This window comes from Pelmatolapia mariae, linkage group LG15, assembly GCF_036321145.2.
Source record: "Pelmatolapia mariae isolate MD_Pm_ZW linkage group LG15, Pm_UMD_F_2, whole genome shotgun sequence".
In the NCBI taxonomy this organism is placed as follows: domain Eukaryota; kingdom Metazoa; phylum Chordata; class Actinopteri; order Cichliformes; family Cichlidae; genus Pelmatolapia; species Pelmatolapia mariae.
This window is the reverse complement of record NC_086240.1, coordinates 202,808-226,884: the sequence shown is the minus strand read 5'-3', so window position 1 is coordinate 226,884 and position 24,077 is coordinate 202,808. Positions and strand designations below refer to the sequence as shown.

General features: G+C 39.6%; 2 protein-coding genes across 3 annotated transcripts; both read left to right on the top strand.

Moving 5' to 3' along the window:
* The first annotated feature begins 4,925 nt into the window (after positions 1-4,925).
* LOC134643211 (alpha-1,6-mannosyl-glycoprotein 2-beta-N-acetylglucosaminyltransferase-like) lies at positions 4,926-6,996 on the top strand. The gene is made up of 2 exons (XM_063495486.1): positions 4,926-4,994; positions 5,110-6,996. The coding sequence occupies exon 2, from the start codon at positions 5,368-5,370 to the stop codon at positions 6,622-6,624; it is 1,257 nt and encodes a 418-aa protein (XP_063351556.1). The 5' UTR covers positions 4,926-4,994; positions 5,110-5,367; the 3' UTR covers positions 6,625-6,996.
* Positions 6,997-9,225: 2,229 nt separating this feature from the next.
* Positions 9,226-23,408, top strand: LOC134643493 (BRO1 domain-containing protein BROX). 2 transcript variants are annotated; one of them, XM_063495888.1, is made up of 13 exons: positions 9,226-9,316; positions 9,800-9,919; positions 10,378-10,484; positions 12,892-12,988; positions 13,690-13,785; positions 14,191-14,263; positions 15,568-15,673; positions 17,588-17,677; positions 18,866-18,951; positions 19,071-19,152; positions 20,058-20,208; positions 21,530-21,689; positions 21,782-23,408. In XM_063495888.1, exons 2-13 carry the CDS (start codon positions 9,819-9,821, stop codon positions 21,863-21,865), a joined length of 1,233 nt encoding a protein of 410 aa, XP_063351958.1. In that variant the 5' UTR covers positions 9,226-9,316; positions 9,800-9,818; the 3' UTR covers positions 21,866-23,408. The 2 variants fall into 2 exon arrangements, with proteins under 2 accessions (XP_063351958.1, XP_063351957.1); XM_063495887.1 differs by lacking the exon at positions 9,226-9,316 and adding an exon at positions 9,487-9,563.
* The last annotated feature ends 669 nt before the right edge of the window (positions 23,409-24,077 follow it).

Below are 24,077 nucleotides of genomic sequence, written 5' to 3'. Positions count from 1 at the left end.
CATCTGGAGAGCGTCAGATTAGCAACAGCTTCATTTTTCAGCATGATATTGATCCAAAACACTGCAGTTAAAAAATATGTGTACAGGGACACACAGTGGAGCACTATCAGTTACAGATTGGCCTCCCCAGAGTCTGGACCTCAACATTATTGAAGCAGTGTGGGATCATCATCATCATCATCTTAACACAGAATAGAATAAAAGGTAGCCCAGAGCCAAAGAAGAGTCCTCCAAGAAGCCTGGAGAACTATTCCTGAAGACACTTAAAGAAGTTTCAAGAAGGCTTGTTAAAGACTTAAATTAACAAACTCTTTTTTTCTTTTTTTAAATCTCTCTTTTGCGTTGAATATCAGATGATTTGAATAAAAAATAACTGTTACCTCAGTGCAATAGATGGTGCTATAGTGCAACCATGAATCCACACATCAACTTTTTTGTAAACACATGTGCCTTTATGGCATAAATAAATATATATGCACATATGCAGTTTTTCTTACCCTCTGATCTAAATGTGAGAAAGCCCCTCTTAACACATAAAACAGTCTCAGTTTGTGGGAGAAAATAATAATAATGAATGTTTGTTTGGTTTTTTTTTTTTAAAAGAACCAACAACCCAGAGTTCACCCATGTTTAAACCCAATGCTCTCTACATTAATCCAAACTAATGTCAGGGGACTGTGCTGCTAGGAATAAATTCACCACAGTGCAAAGATGATAATGAGATAAACACATAAATTCAATTTATAAGAAAGGAACTTAATATTTGGAGTTCACATTGAATCTCTCTGTCTCCCCTGTGGGTGTTTCCCTTAAACAGCATTTAAGTCTAAGTGGGACAAAACCCTTAGTCTCTGACGTAAGTGCAGAGGAACGGAGCTGATGCCATCTATTGATTAGTTCCACATTCCTGTTATTTGGAGGCTCAGGACACAGTGTACTTCTCAAAGAAGTAAATGTTGAGGAGGAATCCTCTATATGTTCCTCATCTGTGCACATGTGCAATGCCCGTTTCGGGTGGGGGGTGAAAAATAGAGTGGTTCTTACAGCTCACAAAAGTGAAATCTGTTCAGGGTCTGCTTTATGAGAGTTTGATCCAAATGTCCGACTGGAAAAAGCTGCAGTGTGGATACTTATTAGAAGCACATGTCCTGTTTAAAAGTCAGTACATTGCCTGCTACAACTCAAAGTTTTACTTGGCATTTCCTTAGTAATCTCAGATACACTGAGACCTCAGTTGTTTCAGAATTACAACAATGCAGAACTGGTATGTTGGGTGTACAGCTAAGCTTCAACACATTTCACAGCTTTTTTCTTTTGCTGTGATCAAAGTTGGGGAGAAAAGCTGATAGTGCTTTGTTGCTCACTGGCACCATCCAGTGGCTACAATTAAAAAATGGCACAGGTCATGTGAGTCATACCTTTCTGGGTGACTGACTCATGCTTGTATTACGAGTTCATGGTATTCATCTGGCTGGGCTTTCTATAGTTTCCCTTTGTGAGATCATTAAGAGCATGAATTTCTTATAGACCGTCTGCTCCACTTCTGGAACAAACCAGTCCTTCAGGCATTATTTACATTAAACATAGTTTTGTGTTTTTTTGTTGTTTGTTTGAAAAAAGAAAGAAAGAAAGAAATTAAAAAAAGAACATTTCATATTATTGTTTGAACAGTATAGAAGTTTGTAGATGATTATTAGACTACAACTATGCTGATACTTTAAAATATTATGTTATAATAATCATCTACAAACTTCTATACTATTCAAACAATAATATGAAATGTTCTTTTTTAAATTTCTTTCTTTCTTTTTTTTTTCAAACAAACAACAAAAAAACACAAAACTATGTTTAATGTAAATAATGCCTGAAGGACTGGTTTGTTCCAGAAGTGGAGCAGACGGTCTGTTCCACTTCTGGTGGCATCTGCAACTAAACCACAGAAAATAGAAAAGTTATTACATGGAAACAGAATTGATTCCTATTAAAATACAGCAGACATTGGTGTATATTAACTGTTTTAATATTCCCAAATATGGCAAACAGTCATCTCTAATGCTAAGACCACAAATTACCTAAAAATATTAAAAACAACAAATCTACTTCGATTACTAAGTCTACAGATCAAAAATAAGGCTTTTCAGTTTATTGCACTGCCAGACTATAATGTGTTAAACTGCGACCCCTAATGGCCTGAAAATGTAACGACCTCTCTGCGTGTTGTCCTGTTCTGCCGTAAAAATGACCACATTGGGACTCCTTCAGTCAGCAAAACAGAAAAACACACGAAGTCTTAAAAACAGAAGGCTATGTTTTTGTTGTGTTTCTGAAAGCATCAGTGCTAACAGTTAAATAAAGTGAACTGTGACGAAAGTACACATCCAGTATAATCACACTGGAAAAACACCTGTCAGACTGCTTTAAATCAGGCTGTGCTATAGTTTAATAGAAATAAAGTTTTTAGTTAAAAACAGGCTTTATCATGCGCGTCTCTGCTGCTAAACCACAGCACAGTTTCAATTGACTAAAGCCTCTGACAGGCGTTCCTCAACATTTGCAATTCAAATAAAGCTTTTGTCAAGATATGCTTCTGCTGTATTGGGCAGCTAAACTTAGTCATCTTTAGATATGTTTTTTTTTTTTTTGACAGTCTGGCATAAACTATCAGTCCTAAAAAAAAGACAACATCCTGATTACAGACTGATAACTGTCACTCTGTGTTCACTATAAACAGATACTAGAGATGCTTGCTGAAATGGATTTCAAGTTAAGTGATTTCCATGAAAATGATCTCAGTGGAGCACACTGGCCTGCTCATTTGTGTGATGTGGAGAAAATGGCACTGCCTACAGAAGATCTTCCTTTGAGAATAGTGGGTTTTAAAGACAAAATGTTCCTTCTGCTAAAAACAAAAAGAAAGGAAAAGGAAACAGTAGATGTAAATGTGCGTCACACATGTTTCCTATCAGCAACCTGTGCCACTGACAGTACAAGTAAAAATGTATGCTGCATTTCCATGATGGTGATATGTGTTTTGCATTTGCACATTTAACTATCTCTATTGTGTTTAACGCTCTCTATTCGTTTCTTTTGTAAAGTCATGTAATCTCAGTAGCACCTTGAGAAACAAAGGAAACATCCAAAATCAAGGAATAAAACAATGCTGACCTCTCTCATTATTTGACCACAAACCATGAAACTGAAAATCTGGTATTTGTGTTTATTCTACTTATTTATTTATATTATATAGCAGAAATAATACATAACACACATATACTGTACCAGATATAGCTAAAAGGTCATTTCCAACCGTCGCTCCTGGATGGAAAGAATTTATTGTTAATACTAAGCCATAACATCTCTAGTTCCATCTCCTTTTGTTAGGTTCCTTCCTATCAGGAGGATCAAGCTTTCCAGCCTTAGAGTTTCAGGAGTTACACCTCATGCTTTTGTTATGTGTTGAACCAGTCAGACCTGAACCGATCGGGGGGGGGGGGGGGGGGTCCATTGTGTTTCCTTTCATGAACGATGTAGAACTAGCCCAAAGTCATTAAGGCCACAGAAAAATTTACGTGTAGAAGGAAGAGTGAAGGAGGCATGAATTAAGAGTGACTGGGTCACAACGGTATGGGACAATATAACTATACAACATTTACAGCATTCATTTTTTCCCTGGTATTTTTTTCGCAATCCCTATCTGCAAAGAAAATCAGAATTGCACGTGCTGGTGTGACATGACATCGTTGATTGGGGCAAGAATCCAGCAGGGTGTAAAGCATAGGTTGAGGAAACTGAAATAAGCTAAAACTATTTTTTTATTGTAAGGTCATTAAATTAAGAGTATACCAGATAGGCAGTTGACTGAAACACAAATATAATTCACTACTGCAACACAACCAGTAAAAAGTGTTGTAATGTGGTCCTCGATTTGTAACCAGGCTGTTTTTACTTTGTTACATTCATCAATGGAAACAATGCTAAACAGCTTAGCTGATAACAAAAAAGCTATAAATAGTGCAAAAAAGAAACAGTTTGTATATTATATAGAGAACTGATCACCTTTATGTTTTCAGACCTACAGTCAACCAAAAAATAAATAATAACAAATATCTGTGACTGAGATCAATCTAATCTCAACTTTCTCTCTATTGCCCAGTGACCCACTAAATCCACATGCTTGGTGTTTCTACAGGTCAGACTGCAGCACTTCCCAGGTGGTTGTAGCTAATATGGTAAACATGGAGGGTCGTGACATGCCAAGGGTAATACACTTAACAAATACACCTACTTTGAAATCCCAGGCCTCGCACAGGGAGGGTGTGCCATCACAGTTCCCAACTACTTCCACTGGGAGATGATGTGACAGCAACAAAAGGCAGCTTTATAGCGTGGGTGGATTCTTAAAGCTTCAGTTTAGAATGGGACACTTCAAATGATGTACAGTGCTTATTCTAGCTTACATCACAGATTAATAGGGCGCGCTCCAAACCACCCAAAATAACTTCCCTCATCACCTGAATGTTACCAGAACGTAATGCCATGCCTCCTTTAGCTTTCCTAACCTCGATTCCACCCCAAATAGATTTTTTTAAATTTAGGGGCTGAACGCTTACTCGAACAAGAAGTAAAAAGAGAGAAAAAACCAAACAGTCCCAGTCACTCTTATTTCACTCCCTGGCTTTAGTGCCTTCATACAACAGTCTAATTTCATACACCACATAATAGCAAATATTTAATTCCAAAGTCTTTGCAGTGAAAGCACTAACCTGCTATAAAACATTCGCTATCGTTTACCAATCAAATGGGCTCTGATCTGCATTTCCTTCTCATGTTACGGAGCTATACGCAGGATCATGATTCGCTGAGCAGGACCTCGCGCTCTCCCCTAGTTGGTTGGATTGTACACGTCAGCAGTCAACAAGTTGAACCCAACATGTATCACAGTCCTATCATCCTCTTCCTGGTAGCATCGTGTTGACACATTACACCTACTTCGGGTAAGTACAACAAGCTAACAACGGAGAGTTAACTTCCCTTTTTCTTAACCGCTAAATGTACACGTAAGTTTTATGAACTTGGTCAAACCGCTTGCTTCTACTTTTCCACACACAGGTGTTAAAAACAAGCGGCAGGAGCGACTGTGTAACAAATGACACGGCTCTCCTCTGGAAAGCCCTCGACATCTTTTCTAGAGCAACCGTCAGGAAGCGTTTGACACACGGTTCAAGAACTGTCACGCGACAATGGAGCGTTCATGAGGAGGAGCGCGAGGACGCAATGTTGCACGGAAGTTTGGGGCGAAGAGGCGCGCGACAAGGTGAATGAACGCCACTGCTATTCAACTCCGGAGTGTGTTTTTACTTAAAGAAAATGAGGTTTCGGCTGCTCAAGAGGAATCTGCTCGCGCTACTCGGCGTTTCCTTCGTAGTTGTGACTCTCTTGTTTTCAACACGCGTGTTATTAGTTTCTGATGACGCAAGCGGACCCGGTAACACCGTAAAAGAGAACCCGGGCCTGAGCTCTAGTGACCCGGTAAAGTTTAACTTCAGGTCGCTGTCGGAGCTAACTCAGTCCGTTTACAGTGCCAACTTAAAACAGTCTGTTTACAATGCAGACAGATTTCCAGGGGACCCTCGGCTGGTGCTGGTCGTGCAAGTCCACAACAGACCAGAATACCTCAGACTGCTTATCAAATCTTTGGCCAAAGCTGCTGAGGTCCACAGCTTCCTCCTCATCTTTAGCCATGACTATTTTTCAGAGGAAATCAACACAATTGTTCAAGGGATAACTTTCTGCAAGGTACTGCAGATTTATTTCCCCTTCAGCACTCAGCTGTATCCCAGAGAGTTTCCTGGGCAGGATCCACGAGACTGCCCCCGAGACATATCCAAGGACAGGGCTCTGGAAACAGGATGCCTCAATGCAGAACACCCCGATTCCTACGGGCATTACAGAGAAGCCTTCATCACTCAAACCAAACACCACTGGTGGTGGAAGCTGCACTTCGTGTGGGAGCGAGTGCAGGCGATGCAGGGCTACAGTGGCTTTGCAGTATTTCTAGAGGAAGACAACTACATCTTACCAGACTTTTTCCATTTTTATAAATCAATGATCGAGTTTAGAAAAAACAACTGCCCAGACTGTGACATGCTGGCTTTGGGTAACCATAATGGCCTGGATGGTTTCACCGCACTATCCAACAAGGTGTTGACCACAGGCTGGATGTCCACGAAACACAACATAGGCATGGCCATCTCCAGGGAGGTGTACTACAAGCTGATGGGGTGCAGCAATGAATTCTGCACGTACGACGACTACAACTGGGACTGGACTTTGCAGCACATCTCTGGAACCTGCATATCGAAGCCCCTCAAAGTGGCGGCAGCACTGGGCTCCAGGGTTCTTCACACAGGAGACTGTGGACTTCACCAGAAGGAGAACTGCAGACCAGAGTGGGCCGCGCAGAAGGTTGACGAAGGACTTCAGAAAGCTAAGGCCGGCCTCTTTCCTCCATCTCTTGTCCTCGATGGTGCAGAACCGGTGGCGCACAAAGCGCACATGAAGAACGGAGGATGGGGAGACATTCGCGATCACATTCTATGTAATAACTACGCCAAACGACTCTGAACTGCGACTTTTTAACATTCTACAGGTGTGCCATCTGAAAATGACTTTTTCAGGCTTTTTAGGGCCTGCATTGGGTTGTCTTCACTTTCAGTGTTTTGTTTTTGTTTGTTTTCTTTTTAAATGACCACCCCCAAAAATTGGACCAAATCGCATCTAAACATACTGCATTGTTCAGCACAGTAAAGACATTTTTTTTCTTAAATTACCAAAGATGTATGGGTGCCAACACCTTTTGTTGAAATTTGTTCTGTATACTGCCTGCAAGCTCAGTTCAACTGAATGTCAGCAGCTCTCTGGGTATCCTACAAGCCACAAAATTAGACTATATATATATATATATATATATATATATATATATTGCACTTTGTTGTAAACTGAGAGTAAACCATATCCAGAGAGTAAACCATATTCAGAGTGTGCACATACGCACTGTCATTTGTGAATTTATTTGCGAATTCCGTAACTTGGAGCACTGCACTCATTTATTTACATTTACATTTCAGCTTGTTGCAACATGATTTTTACACTGTTATTATCAAATGTTTGAAATTAAATGTTTTTACTCATGTGCGTCTTTGGTACGTTTTAAAGTAAAGACGCATATAATTCAGACTTACAGCTTTAATCAAAGTGTGAAAGACAGTACATTAGGAACATTGCAGCTCTTACAGCAGACGTTTGTAAGCTAGCTGTTGGAATGAGTGACTTTGTAAATGGAATTTTCTTTGTAACATTCAGTGTCTGTCTGATATAAATGGGGATCTCTCTTTTGGGGCGATAATGCCAATTTAATCAGTTTCCAACTCCCTGACTTATTGATTCCCAGTTGCAAAAGCAGGAGGTGGCTTATTTGCTTTCTGATATGCAAAAGTGAACCATTTGGGATCAGGGTCCTGTAATGCTGCATTTCTACATTTGCACCTTTTTATTGTTGACAAAATGGACTAAATGATAATGTAATTATCTGTTATGGTTCTGTAGAAAAAGTCTTTTTCAAGTGTAAATGTTGGGTGAATAAAACTAGGTATAATGATACATTTAGTGCCTTTAAGCTGACCTAATATGCCTTTTCTGCCTGGCCTTGTTTTAGAATAGATTTTGAAGCTGTTTTGTTAACATTGTTTTTGACCAGAAATTCCAGTAATGCAGAATAACATTTGTTTTGATAGTTTATGGTCTTTCTCCATTCGATATTTAGGGAAATTGAAATGTGAATGTTGCTTTTTACCAAAATCTTCAGTCTGTAGTTTGTAAAGAATATTTTTACACTGGCATTGTGCATACTCTAGGTGTAAGTCACCCCACATACGTGGTGTGATCTGGTATTGGTGCACCTCTGTGTGCTCTCTAACAACTGAAATGAATGTGATAATGAAATGATTCCTACAAAGTACACATAAGTACTTTATACACAAGACTTTATCTGGTGTATGTGTGTGTACCTGTTGTTTTACTGATTCCTGACTTGCTGAGAATTTTTTTTTATTGTGTTAATATTAATGATCTAGTTCACTGCTCACTTTTGAAAGATGATGGGAAAATAAAATAAATGTTATCCCTTGTGCCACTTTGCTTTTACACTTCTAAACATACTTCTATGTAGCACTAAATTCTTAGGAATGTTTCCCGGAAGAACCGATTACAATAACTGGTTGTAACTGAAGCATTTTTTAGTGAATACATTAATGGCGGTATGTCCTACTGGTCAGTGGGCATTTACACATATTGAATCTGTTTTTGTACTGGTCATCAAATAAAAATGGCGGCGTTTCAGACAATCAAAAATCAGTGTGTATACTATGGGTGTCTGGTTTTTTTGTTTTGTTTTGTTTTGTTGGTTTTTTTTAAGGTTATTCTTGGGAAAGTGATGCTTTGCATATACTGGAAAGGTATTTCCAGGAAATTGTTGGAATATAATGTAACACCTTGAAACCATTAACAAGGCACCTCGGCAGACGAAATAACTGCAGGTGGAAGGTCACACCTTAAAAAGAAGCTTATTGCATCTTGATAGCCTTTGTAATGTCATGCTAAAAAGTGATTTTTGGGATTTGCCAAACAACGGATTGCTGTTATTTAAACTATTGTAATTCACAGATTCCTCTATAATTTGCATTACATACGTCGTTTTGAGCTAGAAAGTATATTCTTGTCACAAGGTTATTTGTGGCTAGTCTGCTATTGCTAAATAACTTCATTTTGGCACTAAATTAAAAGCGGCATTGATATAAAAATAGATTTTTCAAGAGAGATATGGTCAAAAGTACATCAGAAATTTCGATAAATATAACAGATATGTTAAGTGGCCAAAAAGGACTGGATTAATTACGGTGTACAGCACAGGGGTCCAAACTGCAGAGTCATTCGGATACTTGCAAAGCAGGTTTTCTTAGTTTTATATATAACCCATTTGTAAATCCAGGTGCCTGCAGCTTATTTACCAGCATTACACATAAAATCCGCACAGAAACATCGGCAATCACTATTATGATGGCTTTTCTGGGACGACACCGGCCACTCGGAACCCTCGACAAAACAGAAGCTCGTTGTCTGGGATGCATGTCAGGTGACTGAATCGGGCTTTTTCATTGGCTATTTACTATGCCGTGTTTATTTCCGGAAGTAAGTTTTGTAGTCTGAGAGACTTTCCAATAGGGCTATTAAACGTCAGCTCTGTAAGAAGCTCCGACAGGTAACAGAACAGTTTCTATTGTATTTGAATATGTTCAGTTCACTTGTCTGTTTAGAAGGCAGCCGTAATGTCTTTTTAACGAATCCCGTACGTCTGGAACTGTACATAGTGTTAGCCGTTAGCCGTTAGCCGCTGGTGTTAGAAGCTTACGTAATGCACTTTAGTCAAGAACAGACAAGAAAAATACTAAACGAAACAGTGTACACGGCATCTTAAAGTAATGTTAACGATTTATCGGTTTCTCAAAGTAAGTTTGGGTAGTACTTAAAAGCGCTTTGTTGGAGTGCTGACACGGATACTTGTAGCCACCGTGATGGTGAAATAACGCTAGCCAACGTCACAGATTTGTTAGCTAGCGCTGCTTGATATTTAAACAACTAAGGTTGTCATCAACGTAACTTATGGCATTTTAGCGTGTCAGTCATCTAAATCGCCTTTATCTCAACTGTTAACTGTTTGTCACACTGTTCCTCTGTCTTGTAGGTGTGTATTCATTCACAGGATGGCACACTGGTTTCACAGAAACCCGCTGAAGGCGACAGCTCCTGTGTCCTTTAACTTCTATGGGGTGGCAGGGAGCCCGGCTGCCAATAAGATATGCAAGTATGTCTTATCTCCACCTGATACACCATGAGCAGGGTTATCACAATGGACTGTGGTCATCACCATGACCACTGTTGGTTAATAAACTGTTATGTATAGTTTCTTACCCTCTATCAATAGCATTTGACCATTACTATACTACTGGTACCATTATTTGACCACCTAATCTCAGTCGCCTCACTGCTAAACAACAATGGCAATGATTTGTTCAAATGTCAATCAGTTTTCCTGTAGACTCCTGGTGGAGCATAGGGCCGCAACAACACCCTTGTTGTTGCGGTTTCTGTAGCATGACTTTTTTTTTTTTTTTTAGAGGGTGGGGTTGCTAGTCCCACGCCCAACCCTCCTCCTTTCTCATCCTGGACTTGGGACCAGGCAATGGCGGAGTTTTGTTCAAATGTAGTCTCACTGAATATGGCTGTCCACAAAGCAACAGTTGCTATTTGTGATATGTTCAGTGACCTGAGGACAACCAGAGCGAGGCTGCTGGACATGTTCACTGATATCACCTGCAATCCTGAGATCATGAAGAATGCCACAGATGCATACTTCTCCCTTCTTCAAGGTTTGTTCACCAGCATTTCACTGTATCTTTTTATCTTTTTCCAAGATAACTTTAGATACAGATAGGATATCAAAGTTATGGCCTAGGGGCCACAGCTCTGGCTATAAACAAATTTTAATTTGGTCTCCATAACAATTTAGGTTCTCTATACATTCTCGCCTGCTTAGCTTCATCTGTAGTCTGTACAGAAATGCATACCCAGATCGCATCTGCAACTTTTTGGTGTAGACAGCGCCTAAAAAGCAAAGTCGATAAAGGAAGACAGATTCAAGAGAGAAATAACTCCTTCCTTCCCATTTTAATGTGTTTGCCATGAAACAGTCTTGATTTTCAAAGACTTCAAAAACAACACTGTATTTGCATCTAACTGAGTGTGGCCCCTTGAAACTGGTGTCATCTCTGAATTTGGACATCCCTGTTTGTCAGTAGTGAGGACAAACTGAGCCAGAACTCACTTTTTATATCCAGAGAAGATGGCTAATGTAAGGAGCTTGAACAGAAGGCGACTGGACTTCTATAAGATTTTTCAAGATATTCTTACCTCTCATTCAAGAGGCTTCTTCAGCTCCCAGATATTTAAACCCTAGTGGGGGATTTTCCTTCGGAGAGTCATTGACGCACTGTTAATCTTGTGTGTTGTCATCATGAGCCAAGGTGTGAAAAAAGGTGTGCATCATTACCAGCAGAGGTTTCAGGTGAAACCATTGCCTCACCCTGTCATGTGACCTATTGGGATGTAAGGGGGGGTTGAGGCGCCTGGGAAGGGAACTGAAAACTACATTATAGGTGGCTGACAGTTGGTGTCATAAGCCTCCTGTTCTGGACATAGATGACCTCTTTCACTCCTCTTTCAAATAATCTGTCTTCTCTGTCCAAAATGTGAATGCTGGCATCCTCAAAAGAGTGACTGCTATCCTTTAGGAGCAGATGTACAGCTGAGTCTTGTCCTGTTGAAGTGACTCTTCTGTGTTTATGGAGTGGCTCTTTGGTTTCTACCAACTGAGGAATGAATAGGAGAATGCACAAAATGTATAAATACTGTTGTATGTTGATGGACTAGTGTGGCCATAACAACAGGTTTTCAGCATTTTACTCCCTGTAAAAACGACACTGATCTTCCACAAACGTGCAGAACCCTATTGATAAAATTTGGGTCTGACCGTGTAGTGGTTAACATCCTGTATTAATCTACGAATCCTATATGTGCTTAATGTTTCACATGATCTAATACTAACATAAAAATGTAAGACCAGGTTTCCACTGCATCAATACTACAAAGCAGTGTTGAAAATACATTAAAGTCTGAGAACCACTATGTTTAAATATACCAACACTACAGTGACTTTAATAGAATGTCATATTTTTTACATTTGTATTTTATGTTGTTCTGTTACGTTACTGTAATGTTTCAGAAAAGTCTCTGTGTGTGGTTATTTTGACACCATAGCACAAACGTGTCAAGCTTCACCAACTGGTAATGTAGCAAATGTAAAAGTGCAACATGGAGATGATGGACCAGATTTATTAACTGCATCAGCGTAAACTGGTGTTAATAAAAAAAAAAAGGACCCAGTGACAAGATTGTGTGTAGGACTTGGGAATTTATGCAACTGAGGCTGCTGCTTCAGTCGCAACTGTGTATTTCTAAGAGTTCCCTTCTCATGGTACAAAATAATGGGAGGAGAAAATTAAAATCAAGTGCACAAACTGATTTACCAATGTTTGTGACGAACAGTTTGCATCTAATCGTGGCGATATTTAACAGCTGAAAAACAAGGCATGTGCTTAACATTGAACTGAAGCGACTGCACTCATGTCTAGCACACCTGTGAAGGCTATTTAAAGATTGCTATGTGAAGGAAGGTTAAAATCCTTGGATTGCATTGTGCACATACATCACTTACATATACACAGATCCTGCTCTTGTCTTGTAATTGCCTGTATTTAACCTCCTAAGATCCAAACTCTTTCATGGCATGCATTTTTAATTTCTTTTCGCCATTTAAGCTGATTGGGACCTGATGAATGTAAAAACAAAGAATTACCTGATTTTTATTATTATTATTTTTTAACCTGATTTTTGTTTCTGAGAAAAATGAGATCCACATATGAGGACATTGGTTTTGAATTTCGATAGAACAGTGGCAGTATAACGTCCTCGTAAGTGGATATCAGGCCCTTGTAGAGCAAAATTTGATATTTTAGTCTAGACAACCCAAAATGTGCTGTCCACATGTGGACGCCAGGTCCTAGGAGGTTAAATGATGTAATAAAGAAATTGTAAATGAGAATGTTTTGTTTTATATTAACACAGTTCAATGGTTGTGAATTGTGTCTCACTTATTTTGCTCTGCATCTAACCAGCAGTCTCTTTGCCCATCTTTAAAAAATCTTTATGATGCATTAGGCTTTATCATGCCCTTGGATGGAACTACACAGGAGAACAAGATGAGGTTCATCCAGAACTTTAAGTGGACCGATACCTTACAAGGAAACACGCCAAGGTAAGGACACAGAGGGAGTACTTCTAGTCTGAGAGTAAGTGGAAGAAATCTCGTTCATGTTTAATGATACAATGATGAATTATCTAAGAGCTAGCAGCTTTAAACATTTTTTTAAACGAAACATTACAGAAAGACTTCTGATATGAAGACCTCTGGGCAGAGCTGATGACTTCTTAAATTGGGAAAAATACATTATAATACCCAATTGAGTTATTTTCAGTATTTGTTGTCATGAGTGGAAGAACTTTATTTATTTATTTATTGATTAGCATTCAAATATCTCAATGAATACAGAATAAAGATCTACCAGAAAGCAAGAAAGCACGAGACAAGGCTAATCAAAAGGTACTGGCTGAAGCACATGCTTATTATGCCAACCCTTTTAACAAAAGATCATTTAGCATGCAGCTCATGTACATGGAGCTCAAAGCAAAAGAGTAAAACAAAACAAAACAAAAAAACCCATCCTCCTTAGCTAAGTAAATACAAATAAATTTCATAACAATAATCAAACTGAATGAACTGAATGTACCCATGTAATCTAGGCGCTGTCTTGCTGAGTCTAATCCTGTGTTATAGTCTGTCCAGCAACAGAAAATATTATCTCAAATGACCACGTAAAGGTTGCTTGCACAGAAACGTGGATTAGCAGCTCGCCGGTGTTTTGTCTAACTCACCGTCTCTCCCTACTCTCCTTCCAGTGCCCAGCAGGATGCAGTCTTTGAACTGGTCTCCATGGCCTTTAATGTTGCCATCTGGTACACAAAGTTTGCCTCAAGGATGGCAGGAAAGGAAAAGTAAGAGCCTTTTTGGCTTCTTCTGTGAGACTATTCTCCATAAATGCATTTTACAAAGTACTTTAGTTTCATACTTTAATACCTCATCAAAAACAAAGGACGCTGTGACTAATGTGAATATGCACAGAATATCATGACTTTTGAACATAAAGTATTACAAAAACAATGTTAGATTTTTAAGGTGCAATATCTGACACTATTAAATTTGTCCATCTATACATGCATACATACTCTATCACAGGTCTAACACATAGAGACAGTCATTCACACCTGCCTTCATTTAGAATCACCACTTAACCTAATGCCACTAGTTTCATTGAAAGGTTTTAAGTGGTTTAAATGACCTTGAAATCATTGCTATTATTTTTTGTTACTTTATTTCTGTCATGTTTACCTGTTACACAGTGTATCAGAGACAGAAGCGAAAGACGTTCACCGAAGCTTAAAGGTCGCTGCTGGAATCTTCAAAAATCTAAAGGTGAGGGAGATGTCAATTCTTTCCTCAGTGGAAACTGGAAAGGTTTTATTATACAAACTGACGCTTAGGACAAAAAGTGGATGCCGATCAGTGCAGTTGCCCCTGCAGAAAACATTAATGACGCACTTTAACTTCTCTTTGCGCACAGCTTTTTTTCATCTGTAAAGTACCGTATTTTTCGGATCATAAGACGCACCGGATTATAAGGCGCATTAAGCGAAACAAAACAGTCAGATAAGTCAAACTTTACTCAACTCATTCTTCTTGCTTCCTCCACTTCCGTACCATTGATTCATTAATGTTGAATTCTCTGCCAGCTGCTCTATTCCCGTGTTGTTGCAGTATATTAATGACTAACCTCGTATTGTGGATGGATTATCTCAGTTGTTCTCCTGACTGAAGTTTGGTCCGTTTACAGCATCCTGCCATGCGATTGCATTTGTCTCTAACCATCAGGAACCCTCACGTTAACTTTTATCGAGTGGAAAAAAGTTAGCGTTCATCCTCCAGCTTTACTGTGTTTATGCTATGCTAACATAGCTGTGTCGCTAGCGATCACGTAGCACATCATTATATACCAGCTAGCCCAACTTCAGTAACCCTACAAACGTCACTGCTGTTTAGTTTTCTGTCTTCATTTATGTTGGAAGTGATAGCAGAGCTGTACGTTTGAATTCTTTCAGAAATCTCTCAGTCAGAGCATGTTATATCATGTTTAGGTGGAAGCTAGCGAGCTAACTTCCTGCTAACTTCTAACTCTGTTAAATGTAATAAATCCTGTTTTCATGGATGCCTGGATGTTAAACTTAATTGTTACACCTGGTAAAGCAGCAACACTGATCATTTTATTACAGATGAAAGAATTTAGACAGTTTTTAACTCTCAGTGATGCCGCAGTGTTCGTTTGACTTTGGGACCTGAAGCGGACGGAGTTTAGGACCCAGATTACTCCCCGAGGCTCCTGACTACGGTAGCCGTAATGCTCTGACAATCCATCAAGCGGTGCGGCTTCGTAGCTTACCAAAGTCATACTAAAACATTTATGACAGATTTTTGAGCGCCGTGTAGCACATAAAATCGGTTCGAGGTCATTAAGCACAACCAGAATTCATACATAAGGCGGATTGTCGATTTTTGAGGAAATTAAAGGATTTACCCACGCCTTATAGTGCGGAAAATACGGTACTACAGTTTTTCTTTCTTTTCTTCTTCTTATTTTTAGCTACAAGAAAATAGATTGAGGGATTTAAGACACATAAGCTACAGGTTTTATTTATTTATTTATTCAGATATTTTCTTTACAGGATGTCCACATCCCTCGCCTCATCACTCCAGCTGAAAAGGGCAGAGACCTGGAGCCCCGAGTCATTGATGCATACATCATCCAGTGTCAGGCAGAAGCACAGGAAGGTAACGACAGTGATCACTGTGCAGTGATCGTGCAGATCGCTGATGATATTGTTCCTCTCATCTCTGATGTTTAAGATGGTCATTAAAGTCTGTTATATTTCTTGAGTCCAAAGCACATTGTCCATTTGAGGCACATTGATGTTAATTATAACTTACTTATAGGATGAAATAATCCTGCATATTAATATAAGAACTACCACTGTGATATCGTCTTAATGCATGCTTAATCATCCAGGTAAGTAAATCTCCAAAGGTTGATTCTGTTCATCTGGATCACATTAACTCGGTGGACCGACACATCAAATTCACCAGGGAGGATATGAAAAGTGGCAGGTTAGCCTTCTTAGACTGTGAGATTTCCATCAGTAATGGGGGACATCTAAAAACTGATGTGTACCATAAACCTACGCATACGGATCAGTATCTAAGGTTTGACTCTCATCATCCACTGGAGCACAAACTGGGTGTCATCAGGACGCTACAACACAGAGCGAACACCATCCCCACTGACACAGCAGCCAGGGAGGCAGAAGAACATCAAGAAGGCCCTGAGTAAATGTGGTTATCCCAGCTGGACTTTTGTCAAAGCTGGAAAGGCACCTAAAGAAAGCTCCAGCCGATCCAGGAAAGAAGGACAACCGCTGCCCAAGCGAAAACCTGTAGTGATCCCATGTGTGTCAGGAGTATCGGAGCAGTTGAGACGCATTTTTTCTAAACACCGAGTCTCTGTGGCTTTTAAACCCCAAAACACGCTGCGCCAAAAACTGGTCCACCCCAAGGATCGGGTCCCCCGACACAAACAGAGTAACATAGTGTACGCTGTTAAGTGCCAGGAGGATTGCCAGGATTTATACATCGGGGAAACCAAACAACCTCTAGCGAAGCGGATGGCACAACACAGAAGAGCTACCTCGTCAGGCCAGGACTCTGCAGTCTATTTACACCTACAGGCCAGTGGACACTCTTTCAATGATGAGGATGTACACATCCTGGACAGGGAGGAACGCTGGTTTGAGGGCGGAGTCAAGAAGGCCATTTACATGAAAAGGGAAAGATCATCTCTGAATGGAGGAGGGGGCCTAAGGGTACATCTGTCACCATCTTACAATGCTGTGATTGCAGCCATTCCCCAACTCTCTGTGAATGGTACTCATGGCCATTGATCAGTGGGTTTTGGTCAGTGGTTGTTGATCAATGGTCATGAGAATTTGCATAATTATGATTAAGGAACTGACCTCACAGCCCATTGTTCCTTCAGTGGGCTGGTTTCAGTCATTATGCAAATGTCCTGTTTATAAGATTGAAACCTGCAGTCAGCTGAGACTGAAGAAGTCACTTGGATGAGTGACGAAACGTTTCTCCCACAAAATGCTACGTCCAGATGAACAGACTCAACCTTTGGAGAGGTACCACTGTGATATAAGATAGCAACTTAGCCTTGTTTTATATGGACAGACTTGAAAACGGGTTCTGAAAGCAACCTGTTTAAAAGCGCATTTTTCTCTCGTTGTGTCTCTGTGATGTGCATCCTTGCTGTAACCATCTGTGACACTGAGCTGTGGGTGTGGGCTCAGAAGCTCCACTCACCTCCTCTTCAAACCTTTTTTTTTTTTTTTTACAAGCAGAAGAAAGCTGGCTTAAAGAGAGGGGGATGGGACTAAAACTAGCTCAGTGGATGAACAGAGGGGCCACACCTTGGCCCAGAATTTAACTTACATAATCATATAACCATTTAACTGTGACTCAACCAAAGCTGCTCTAGTGGAGTCTAAATATAAAAAGGCTGACTCTGCAAATAATCTGACTGTTAATGGCCTGAGTCAGAGTCCATGTGACACTGATAATCATTAATCGTCAATCATCACTGACACGGTGTGCCAACGTTTGGTTCTTTCCTCTCTTTTGTTTTTACAGTGACCATTGCCAGAGCGATTGAACTGAAACACAATGCGACAATCATCGCAGCTTTGGCATTTGAGACTGCAAACTTCTATCAAAAAGCTGGTCTGTACCTTTGACATGGATAAAATAAACCTGTTTATCAACCTTATTGGTATGGCACCTTTAGAAACAGAGTTTATTAAGTGCTTTGACAGACAGGGAGAAGCAGGATCGACGATTTAAACAGAGCACCAGTCTTTACATTTAGATGGGAAACATTAAAGAGAAAAGAAAAACAACAATGAATAAAATTAGACAAGGTGTAATGCCAGCATGTAAAAGCAAGTCTTTAAAAATGACTTGCTTTTACATGCTGGTAACGAATGAAACCAACAGGAAGCTGAGCTGCTGCTTTCTGAACCGGCTGGAAATGAGAAAGTGACTTTTTGTTTGAGCCATAGAGGAGGAAGATGTAGCAGTCGAGCCTTGAGAAAATAAATGAAATGTAGTGGTTTTATTTTCAAGATGGTTGGAAGAAGCAAGACTGGACATCTTGTCGTAGGGTCTTCGCTTTATAAATACAGCACCTTGAGGCAACTGTTGTGGTGATTTGGGACTATATAAATAAAATTGAATTGAATGAAATGAACTGTTCAAAGATAAGAGCTGAAACTCAGGAGAACTCTCAGTCAGCATTTCTGACTTTGAGGTATCAAGTTATATATACCTGTCTGAGCTCCTCTCTGCCTATGCTCCAGGAAAAACCATGAGGTCTAGCTCAAAATTAATGCTGTCCATCCCACGGACTTATCTCAAATCCCGTGGTGATAGATCCTTCTCTGTGGCAGGTCCCAGACTCTGGAATAGTCTCCCCTTAAATATTAGATCTGCACAAACACTTGAGCAATTTAAATCATTACTAAAGACACATTTTTATGCCCTGGCTTTTAACACACTATGATCCAAGCATTTTGGTCTTATTTGAATCAGTTTTAGTTATTGTTTTAATTCTTTTATTGTCCTATTATTGTTTTTTATTGTTATTATTGTATTACATTGTTGCTTTTCAATGCCATTTTTATATTGTTAAGCACTTTGTGCAGCATTGGCTGTTTGAAATGTGCTATATAAATAAATTTGACCTTGACCTATAAAAAGATGTATGCCTTCCAACAAATGAAGTCACTGAGGCAACTGTGCTTTTTGGATCACCAGGTACAATGGGAAGCTTTCTGGTTTGTTGACCGAGAGCCTAGAAAATAAAATGATGGTTACTGAAAAGATATGAAGGTCAGTTTTCTGTCTCTGCAGACCACACACTGAACACCTTGGAGCCAGAGTGCAGCAGCAAGTGGAGGAAGTATCTCCAACTGAAGCAGCTCTTCTACATGGCTTATGTAAGCTAAAGTTTGCAGCACAGCTATGGTTAATAAAACAACTATTCTGTTTACAGAATTAAAACAAACAAACAAACAAAAAAGTGTTAAGATTGTTGTCATTGAGTTTGTGTTTGCAGGCGTACTGCTATCATGGACAGACACTGCTGGCAAGTGACAAATGTGGAGAAGCTATCAGATCTCTCCAGGAAGCAGAGAAATGTATGTATGCATGTTGTAATGTGTAAAGCAATTACAGAGACGTAAACAAGCACGTCGAGAGCGCAAACTTTCACCCAGGCAGCTCACTCTCTGTGCAGTGTTTACTTTAAAGGGAATACTGTTGTATTTAATATATATGAGCAACGTCATACTAAGAATCCCCATATATCATTCCCTACATGCCTTAAACCTGTTAAAACAGTCTTAAATAGCTCTGTATAGCATTGTTATCACTTTGAGAGGTCAGAGGTCAAATGTGACATTTTAAGTCTTTATATGGCACTTTCTATGTTGAAAATACACAAATCACAGTTTATAAGGTATAAGGCTTTTGCACTAATAAATCATTGATTTGACCTTGAAGACTGTAAGGCAAGCTTGAATGAATTGCTAACCAACTCTGCACTCCTAAGTTTGATCAGTATTCAGACAAAACAACACACATGCACACAAACACATTCCCTGCTCTGCAGAGGTAAATGTGACTTTGCTCATTACGGCACAAGTCTTATGTTAGGCTGTGGTCTGATAAATTTGTTAAGCTCCTATTTCATCTGTCTTTGCTTCTAAAAGAGCCGTCCGTCGTTTAGTGTTGTGTGTGTGTGCGTTTTAAAAACTTTTTTTTTGCATTGTTATTCTTTTGTAAATTTATTATTGAAAGTACTTCATTAATTGTGTTAATCAGAAAACTGAAGTCATGCCATACAGAAGACTGTTACTTCTGTTCTTTGCAGACTGCAGTGCTTACTCAGTGTTACCTGCTCACTTGGGTTCAGTCATGTAGGTTACCAAACAGGAGCTTCCTGTGTGATTGCTGCAGCAGATCTTAGAGTTGTGTTTGAATTGTTTCCCCTTCTTTGTTCCCTGGATATATTTTGTGTTAACACAACAACATCTGCGTGCAGGTTACTCCCGCGCTGAGTCACTGTGTAAAGAGTACCGTCAGACCAAAGGCCCGGGTACGACGGCCAAACCATCGGAGCAGCTGTTCTTCCTCAAGCTGGGTGGCCTCATTAAAATGACGCTGGAGAAGTGCCAGAGAGAAAATGGTTTCATGTGAGTCAGCCAGACCCCAAACACACACACACACACACACACACACACACACACACACACACACACACACACACACACACACACAGTTGTGGCTCAGATTCTACACTTTCCCTGTCACACGTGACGAGATGATGCGATGTTCACGTCGTTGTTCCCGTTGCGCCCGGGAGTCCAACTATGCCTACAAACTCTGAGGACATGTTTTCAATCATTAATAACACATTTTCCACTCACACAAAGGCACATTTGTGTGTTGTCAGATTAAACAGTCAGCTGGCTACCCTGAGCATCACCTGCACAAACGCTCACCTTCGGGTTTATGTTCCTGTGAATTTGCATGTGTTCATCATAGAGATAGCTCTGTTGGGCGTCATTGTCAAAATATTATTTTCTCTCATTTTTTTCACCTGAAACTAATGCGTGACCTCACTTTAGTGCCCAACTGTCACCTGAAAAGTTAAATATATTTGCATGTTGGAGGTGAGCGGGGTATTGTTCATTTATCCACAGCACTGGCCCTGCCTGCTGTATCGCCACCCAACCCGCCTGCTTCTCACTGCAAATGAATCGAATAAACAACCAAAGAGCATTTTTACACTACAAGCTACATTTGTCCCATTCACACACATTCATGTTTTATCACATAGAAACACCTCAACATGAGGATTAATGTAGGGTCTTTTACAGTTTAAAGCGTTGGTGTGATTTCGAGCTATGTAAATAAAACTGGATTAATTAATTAGGGGACAGCCCACTCTGCCTCCTAGTTTCTAGCCATCCTTATGTAAACAGTTGTTGATGCCTGTTCCTGTTTGTACAGTAGCATCTAATTTCAGCGTAGCACACATTTCATTGGTCAGCAGTTTGGTGAGTGTTGTTTTCTTCTTCTATGTTTGTGCTTTAATGCCAGTGAGTCTGTAGATGCATAAATGCCACCTGCTGGTGGCCAGAGGTACCTTTCATGTGTCAGGCACAGGTAAAAGCAGGAAAACATTGAATTTAAGACAAGAGATACTAGAACCAAGTCTATGTGTAAATCACTATGACCCTTAACTGACAGAGGCCGATAACAGTGTGACAATAACATCTGGCAGTTCTGCAAAAAACTTTTGAGTTTTGAGTTCTTTGAGTTGTGAGTTAAGTTGATCACAAACCATTTAAAGACCCGGCTGACAATGATTCAGTGAGAACCACAACAGAGGATTCCCATTTGCACGGTTAAGTCTTGCACATATTTAAGTTACCCTTAGAAAGGGTCTTTGAAACAACAGGGAAAGCATTCAAACATGAAATTCTTCCTTCTACTTGTTTCTTTGGACAGATACTTCCATAAAGTCCCGGCTGAGCCGCCGCAGCTGGACATGAAGGCGAGCTACGGCCTGGCTGAGCCCGTCCCCTTCGAGCTGCCGCCTCTCAGTGAGCAGTGCACTCCTGAGGTCTACGCCACCTTCGATCTGACAAAGGGAGCCAAAAACGACAAGGTACACACCAAATCATTTATTTATTTATTCTAGATTATTTCATAACAATATTATAGTTGTTAGTGGTATTATAATTATTACTTGATGTGCAGGCCAAACCCAAGGAGGAGGAGGTGAAGCCAGTGAAGGAACCTGACTTGAAGCCTCAGAAGGACACAGGCTGCATCCTCTCCTAAACTTTCCATTCAGTACATTTTCAGCCTGTTTCACGACATCGTTTACAACGATGACATCCATTTACTTTCCTCACATAACTCCAGAGATGCTTTCTTTTCTTGCAATATTTAGTCCTCATGTTGTACATTCATCCTAGACATGTATATTACATTTAGCAGTTATAACTGTGTCTAAGTCAGAGCCAGTCATGTGACCAGATCCTCAAAATGTCTCGCTCTGTGAGAATCACTTATAATTAGTACATGAAAATAAAAAAGCCTTATGGGTCACATGGTTGTGTCAACGGTGCCTTTGGCTGCATTGTAAACTGGTCGCTCTGATTATAGATAACTCAGATAATGGAAACTGACTTATTAAAGAGGCTTAAAGTGGCCTCCTAAAACATAAAAATGCAGTAGATATTTAAACTTTGATATTGAATAGTTAGCACTACATATAAATGCAATGTAATTAATCCAAAAGAGTAAATGTGGGAAACTGCACTCCGTCACTCTGCCTGTATATCTGGGCATAAGATAATTGAAACTGTAAGTTTTTAAATTGCATTTTACGTGTCCAGAACATCGTCATTTAATTATTTAAACTGATCAATAGGAATCCCAATCAATACTGGACAGACAGAAAGGACGGCACACGATTTTGCCGTTGAGTTTGGTTTTCTTTTAGCTGTAGTAGCAGTTTACAATCAATATTTACATCACGACTTATGTATTATAGTTTTTGTACATGACATAGCTGTTTTCTACTTTGACTGTTCATTTAAAGGAACTATATTATTATTATTATTACCTGTGGCTGAATCATTCTTTATCAGGTTGTGAATTTGTGTCTGTTATCCCTTAAAACTATAGTTTTAATTTATTTGTGTTTGTGGTAATTTATCAGACAATCCAAAACACTTCAGAGGGTATAAAGTCCAATCACGTTTTTGCTGGTGTTGAAGTCAATCGTACTGTTTCAGTGTGTGAACTGATGCACGAACAGCTTACTTTTGTTAGTTGTTCACGTGATTTTGTCAATAGTTGACAGTGTGCAGAGTGCAGGCCCGGTCCTTAAAGGCTATCATCGACATTTGTACCTTTGTGTCTGACTTGCTTTTGAAGAGCTGCTTCAAGGAAGTTTCTTATATCCATCAGACTCTAACAATTTCAAAATAAAAGGTCTAATAAAAAATAAAACTTAAGTTACTAATTACTGGAGAAACAAAACTGTAATATACTCATACTCATTTAACCTCGGTGTATATTTGCTTCACTGAACTCACCGTTGAACTTTTTATTGAGTTGTGCACTTGTTTTCATCTTTGTGCTTTTCTTTGCTTTTGATTAGACTGGATGTCATTACACTTTAAGCAGTGAATTTCTCCAGGAGGTGTGGCAGGAATCGGATACGTTCCACATCCTTTTTAAGACAGCTGTTTGTCATTAGGGTGTGCCACATCACCGGTTTTACATTGTGCACTCTTGCAGCTCTCCCCTCCTCTGATGGTGTTTTTCATGTAAAAGATATTTCAAATGGTATTAAATATTCCCTTAAAACTCACTTTTTTCTTCTTGGCTTTTTGTAGATGTAAAAACAAGACTGTCACATCACGTCCACAAGAGGTCAAACTGAAACAACTGGTCTAAAAACTATGATAGATTTATTTCAACACAGAAATGTTTTGTGAAAGAAGGGTCATTATTTTCATACCCAAATAATTTGGTTACAAAGTACAGAACAAGTTGTTTTATCTGCATAGCAAACGGGACAAGAACCATCAGGTACATGCAAAACACAAAGCTTTTCCTCTTAGGCCCACGTGTGTTTGAACAACATACGACTGTTGTAATTTTATCTCTACAACAAATCTACACACCAATCTGCCAGAGGTTCCTTCCTGTTAAAAGGGAGTTTTTCCTTCCCACTGTTGCCAAGTGCTAGCTCATCGGGGTTGTCTGATTGTTGAGGTTTCCTCTCTGTCATTGTAGGGTCCTTACAATACAAAGCTCATTGTGGTGACTATTGTTTTGAATTTGTTTGCCATATAAATAAAACTGAACTGAATGGATTTGAAAAACTGTGGCAGGCAAACTGAGAATTTTTCTATTTCTCTTTCCTCACCCTAGCACACGAAATCAACAAAGTAAAAATTTATACTTGGTGGCCGATATAGTCAGATTGATAAACATAATTGACGAGGCTGGTGTTGCATGTAAGTGTGGCTAGAGC

What these genes read in the sequence shown, in the direction of transcription:
- LOC134643493 (XM_063495888.1), top strand. Translation starts at nt 9,819, where the DNA reads ATGGCACACTGGTTTCACAGAAACCCGCTGAAGGCGACAGCTCCTGTG. An exon ending in TTACAAGGAAACACGCCAAG is followed by an intron (nt 12,989 to 13,689) that starts GTAAGGACACAG and finishes CTCTCCTTCCAG; the next exon opens with TGCCCAGCAGGATGCAGTCT. An exon ending in AGGATGGCAGGAAAGGAAAA is followed by an intron (nt 13,786 to 14,190) that starts GTAAGAGCCTTT and finishes CCTGTTACACAG; the next exon opens with TGTATCAGAGACAGAAGCGA.
- LOC134643211 (XM_063495486.1), top strand. Translation starts at nt 5,368, where the DNA reads ATGAGGTTTCGGCTGCTCAAGAGGAATCTGCTCGCGCTACTCGGCGTT.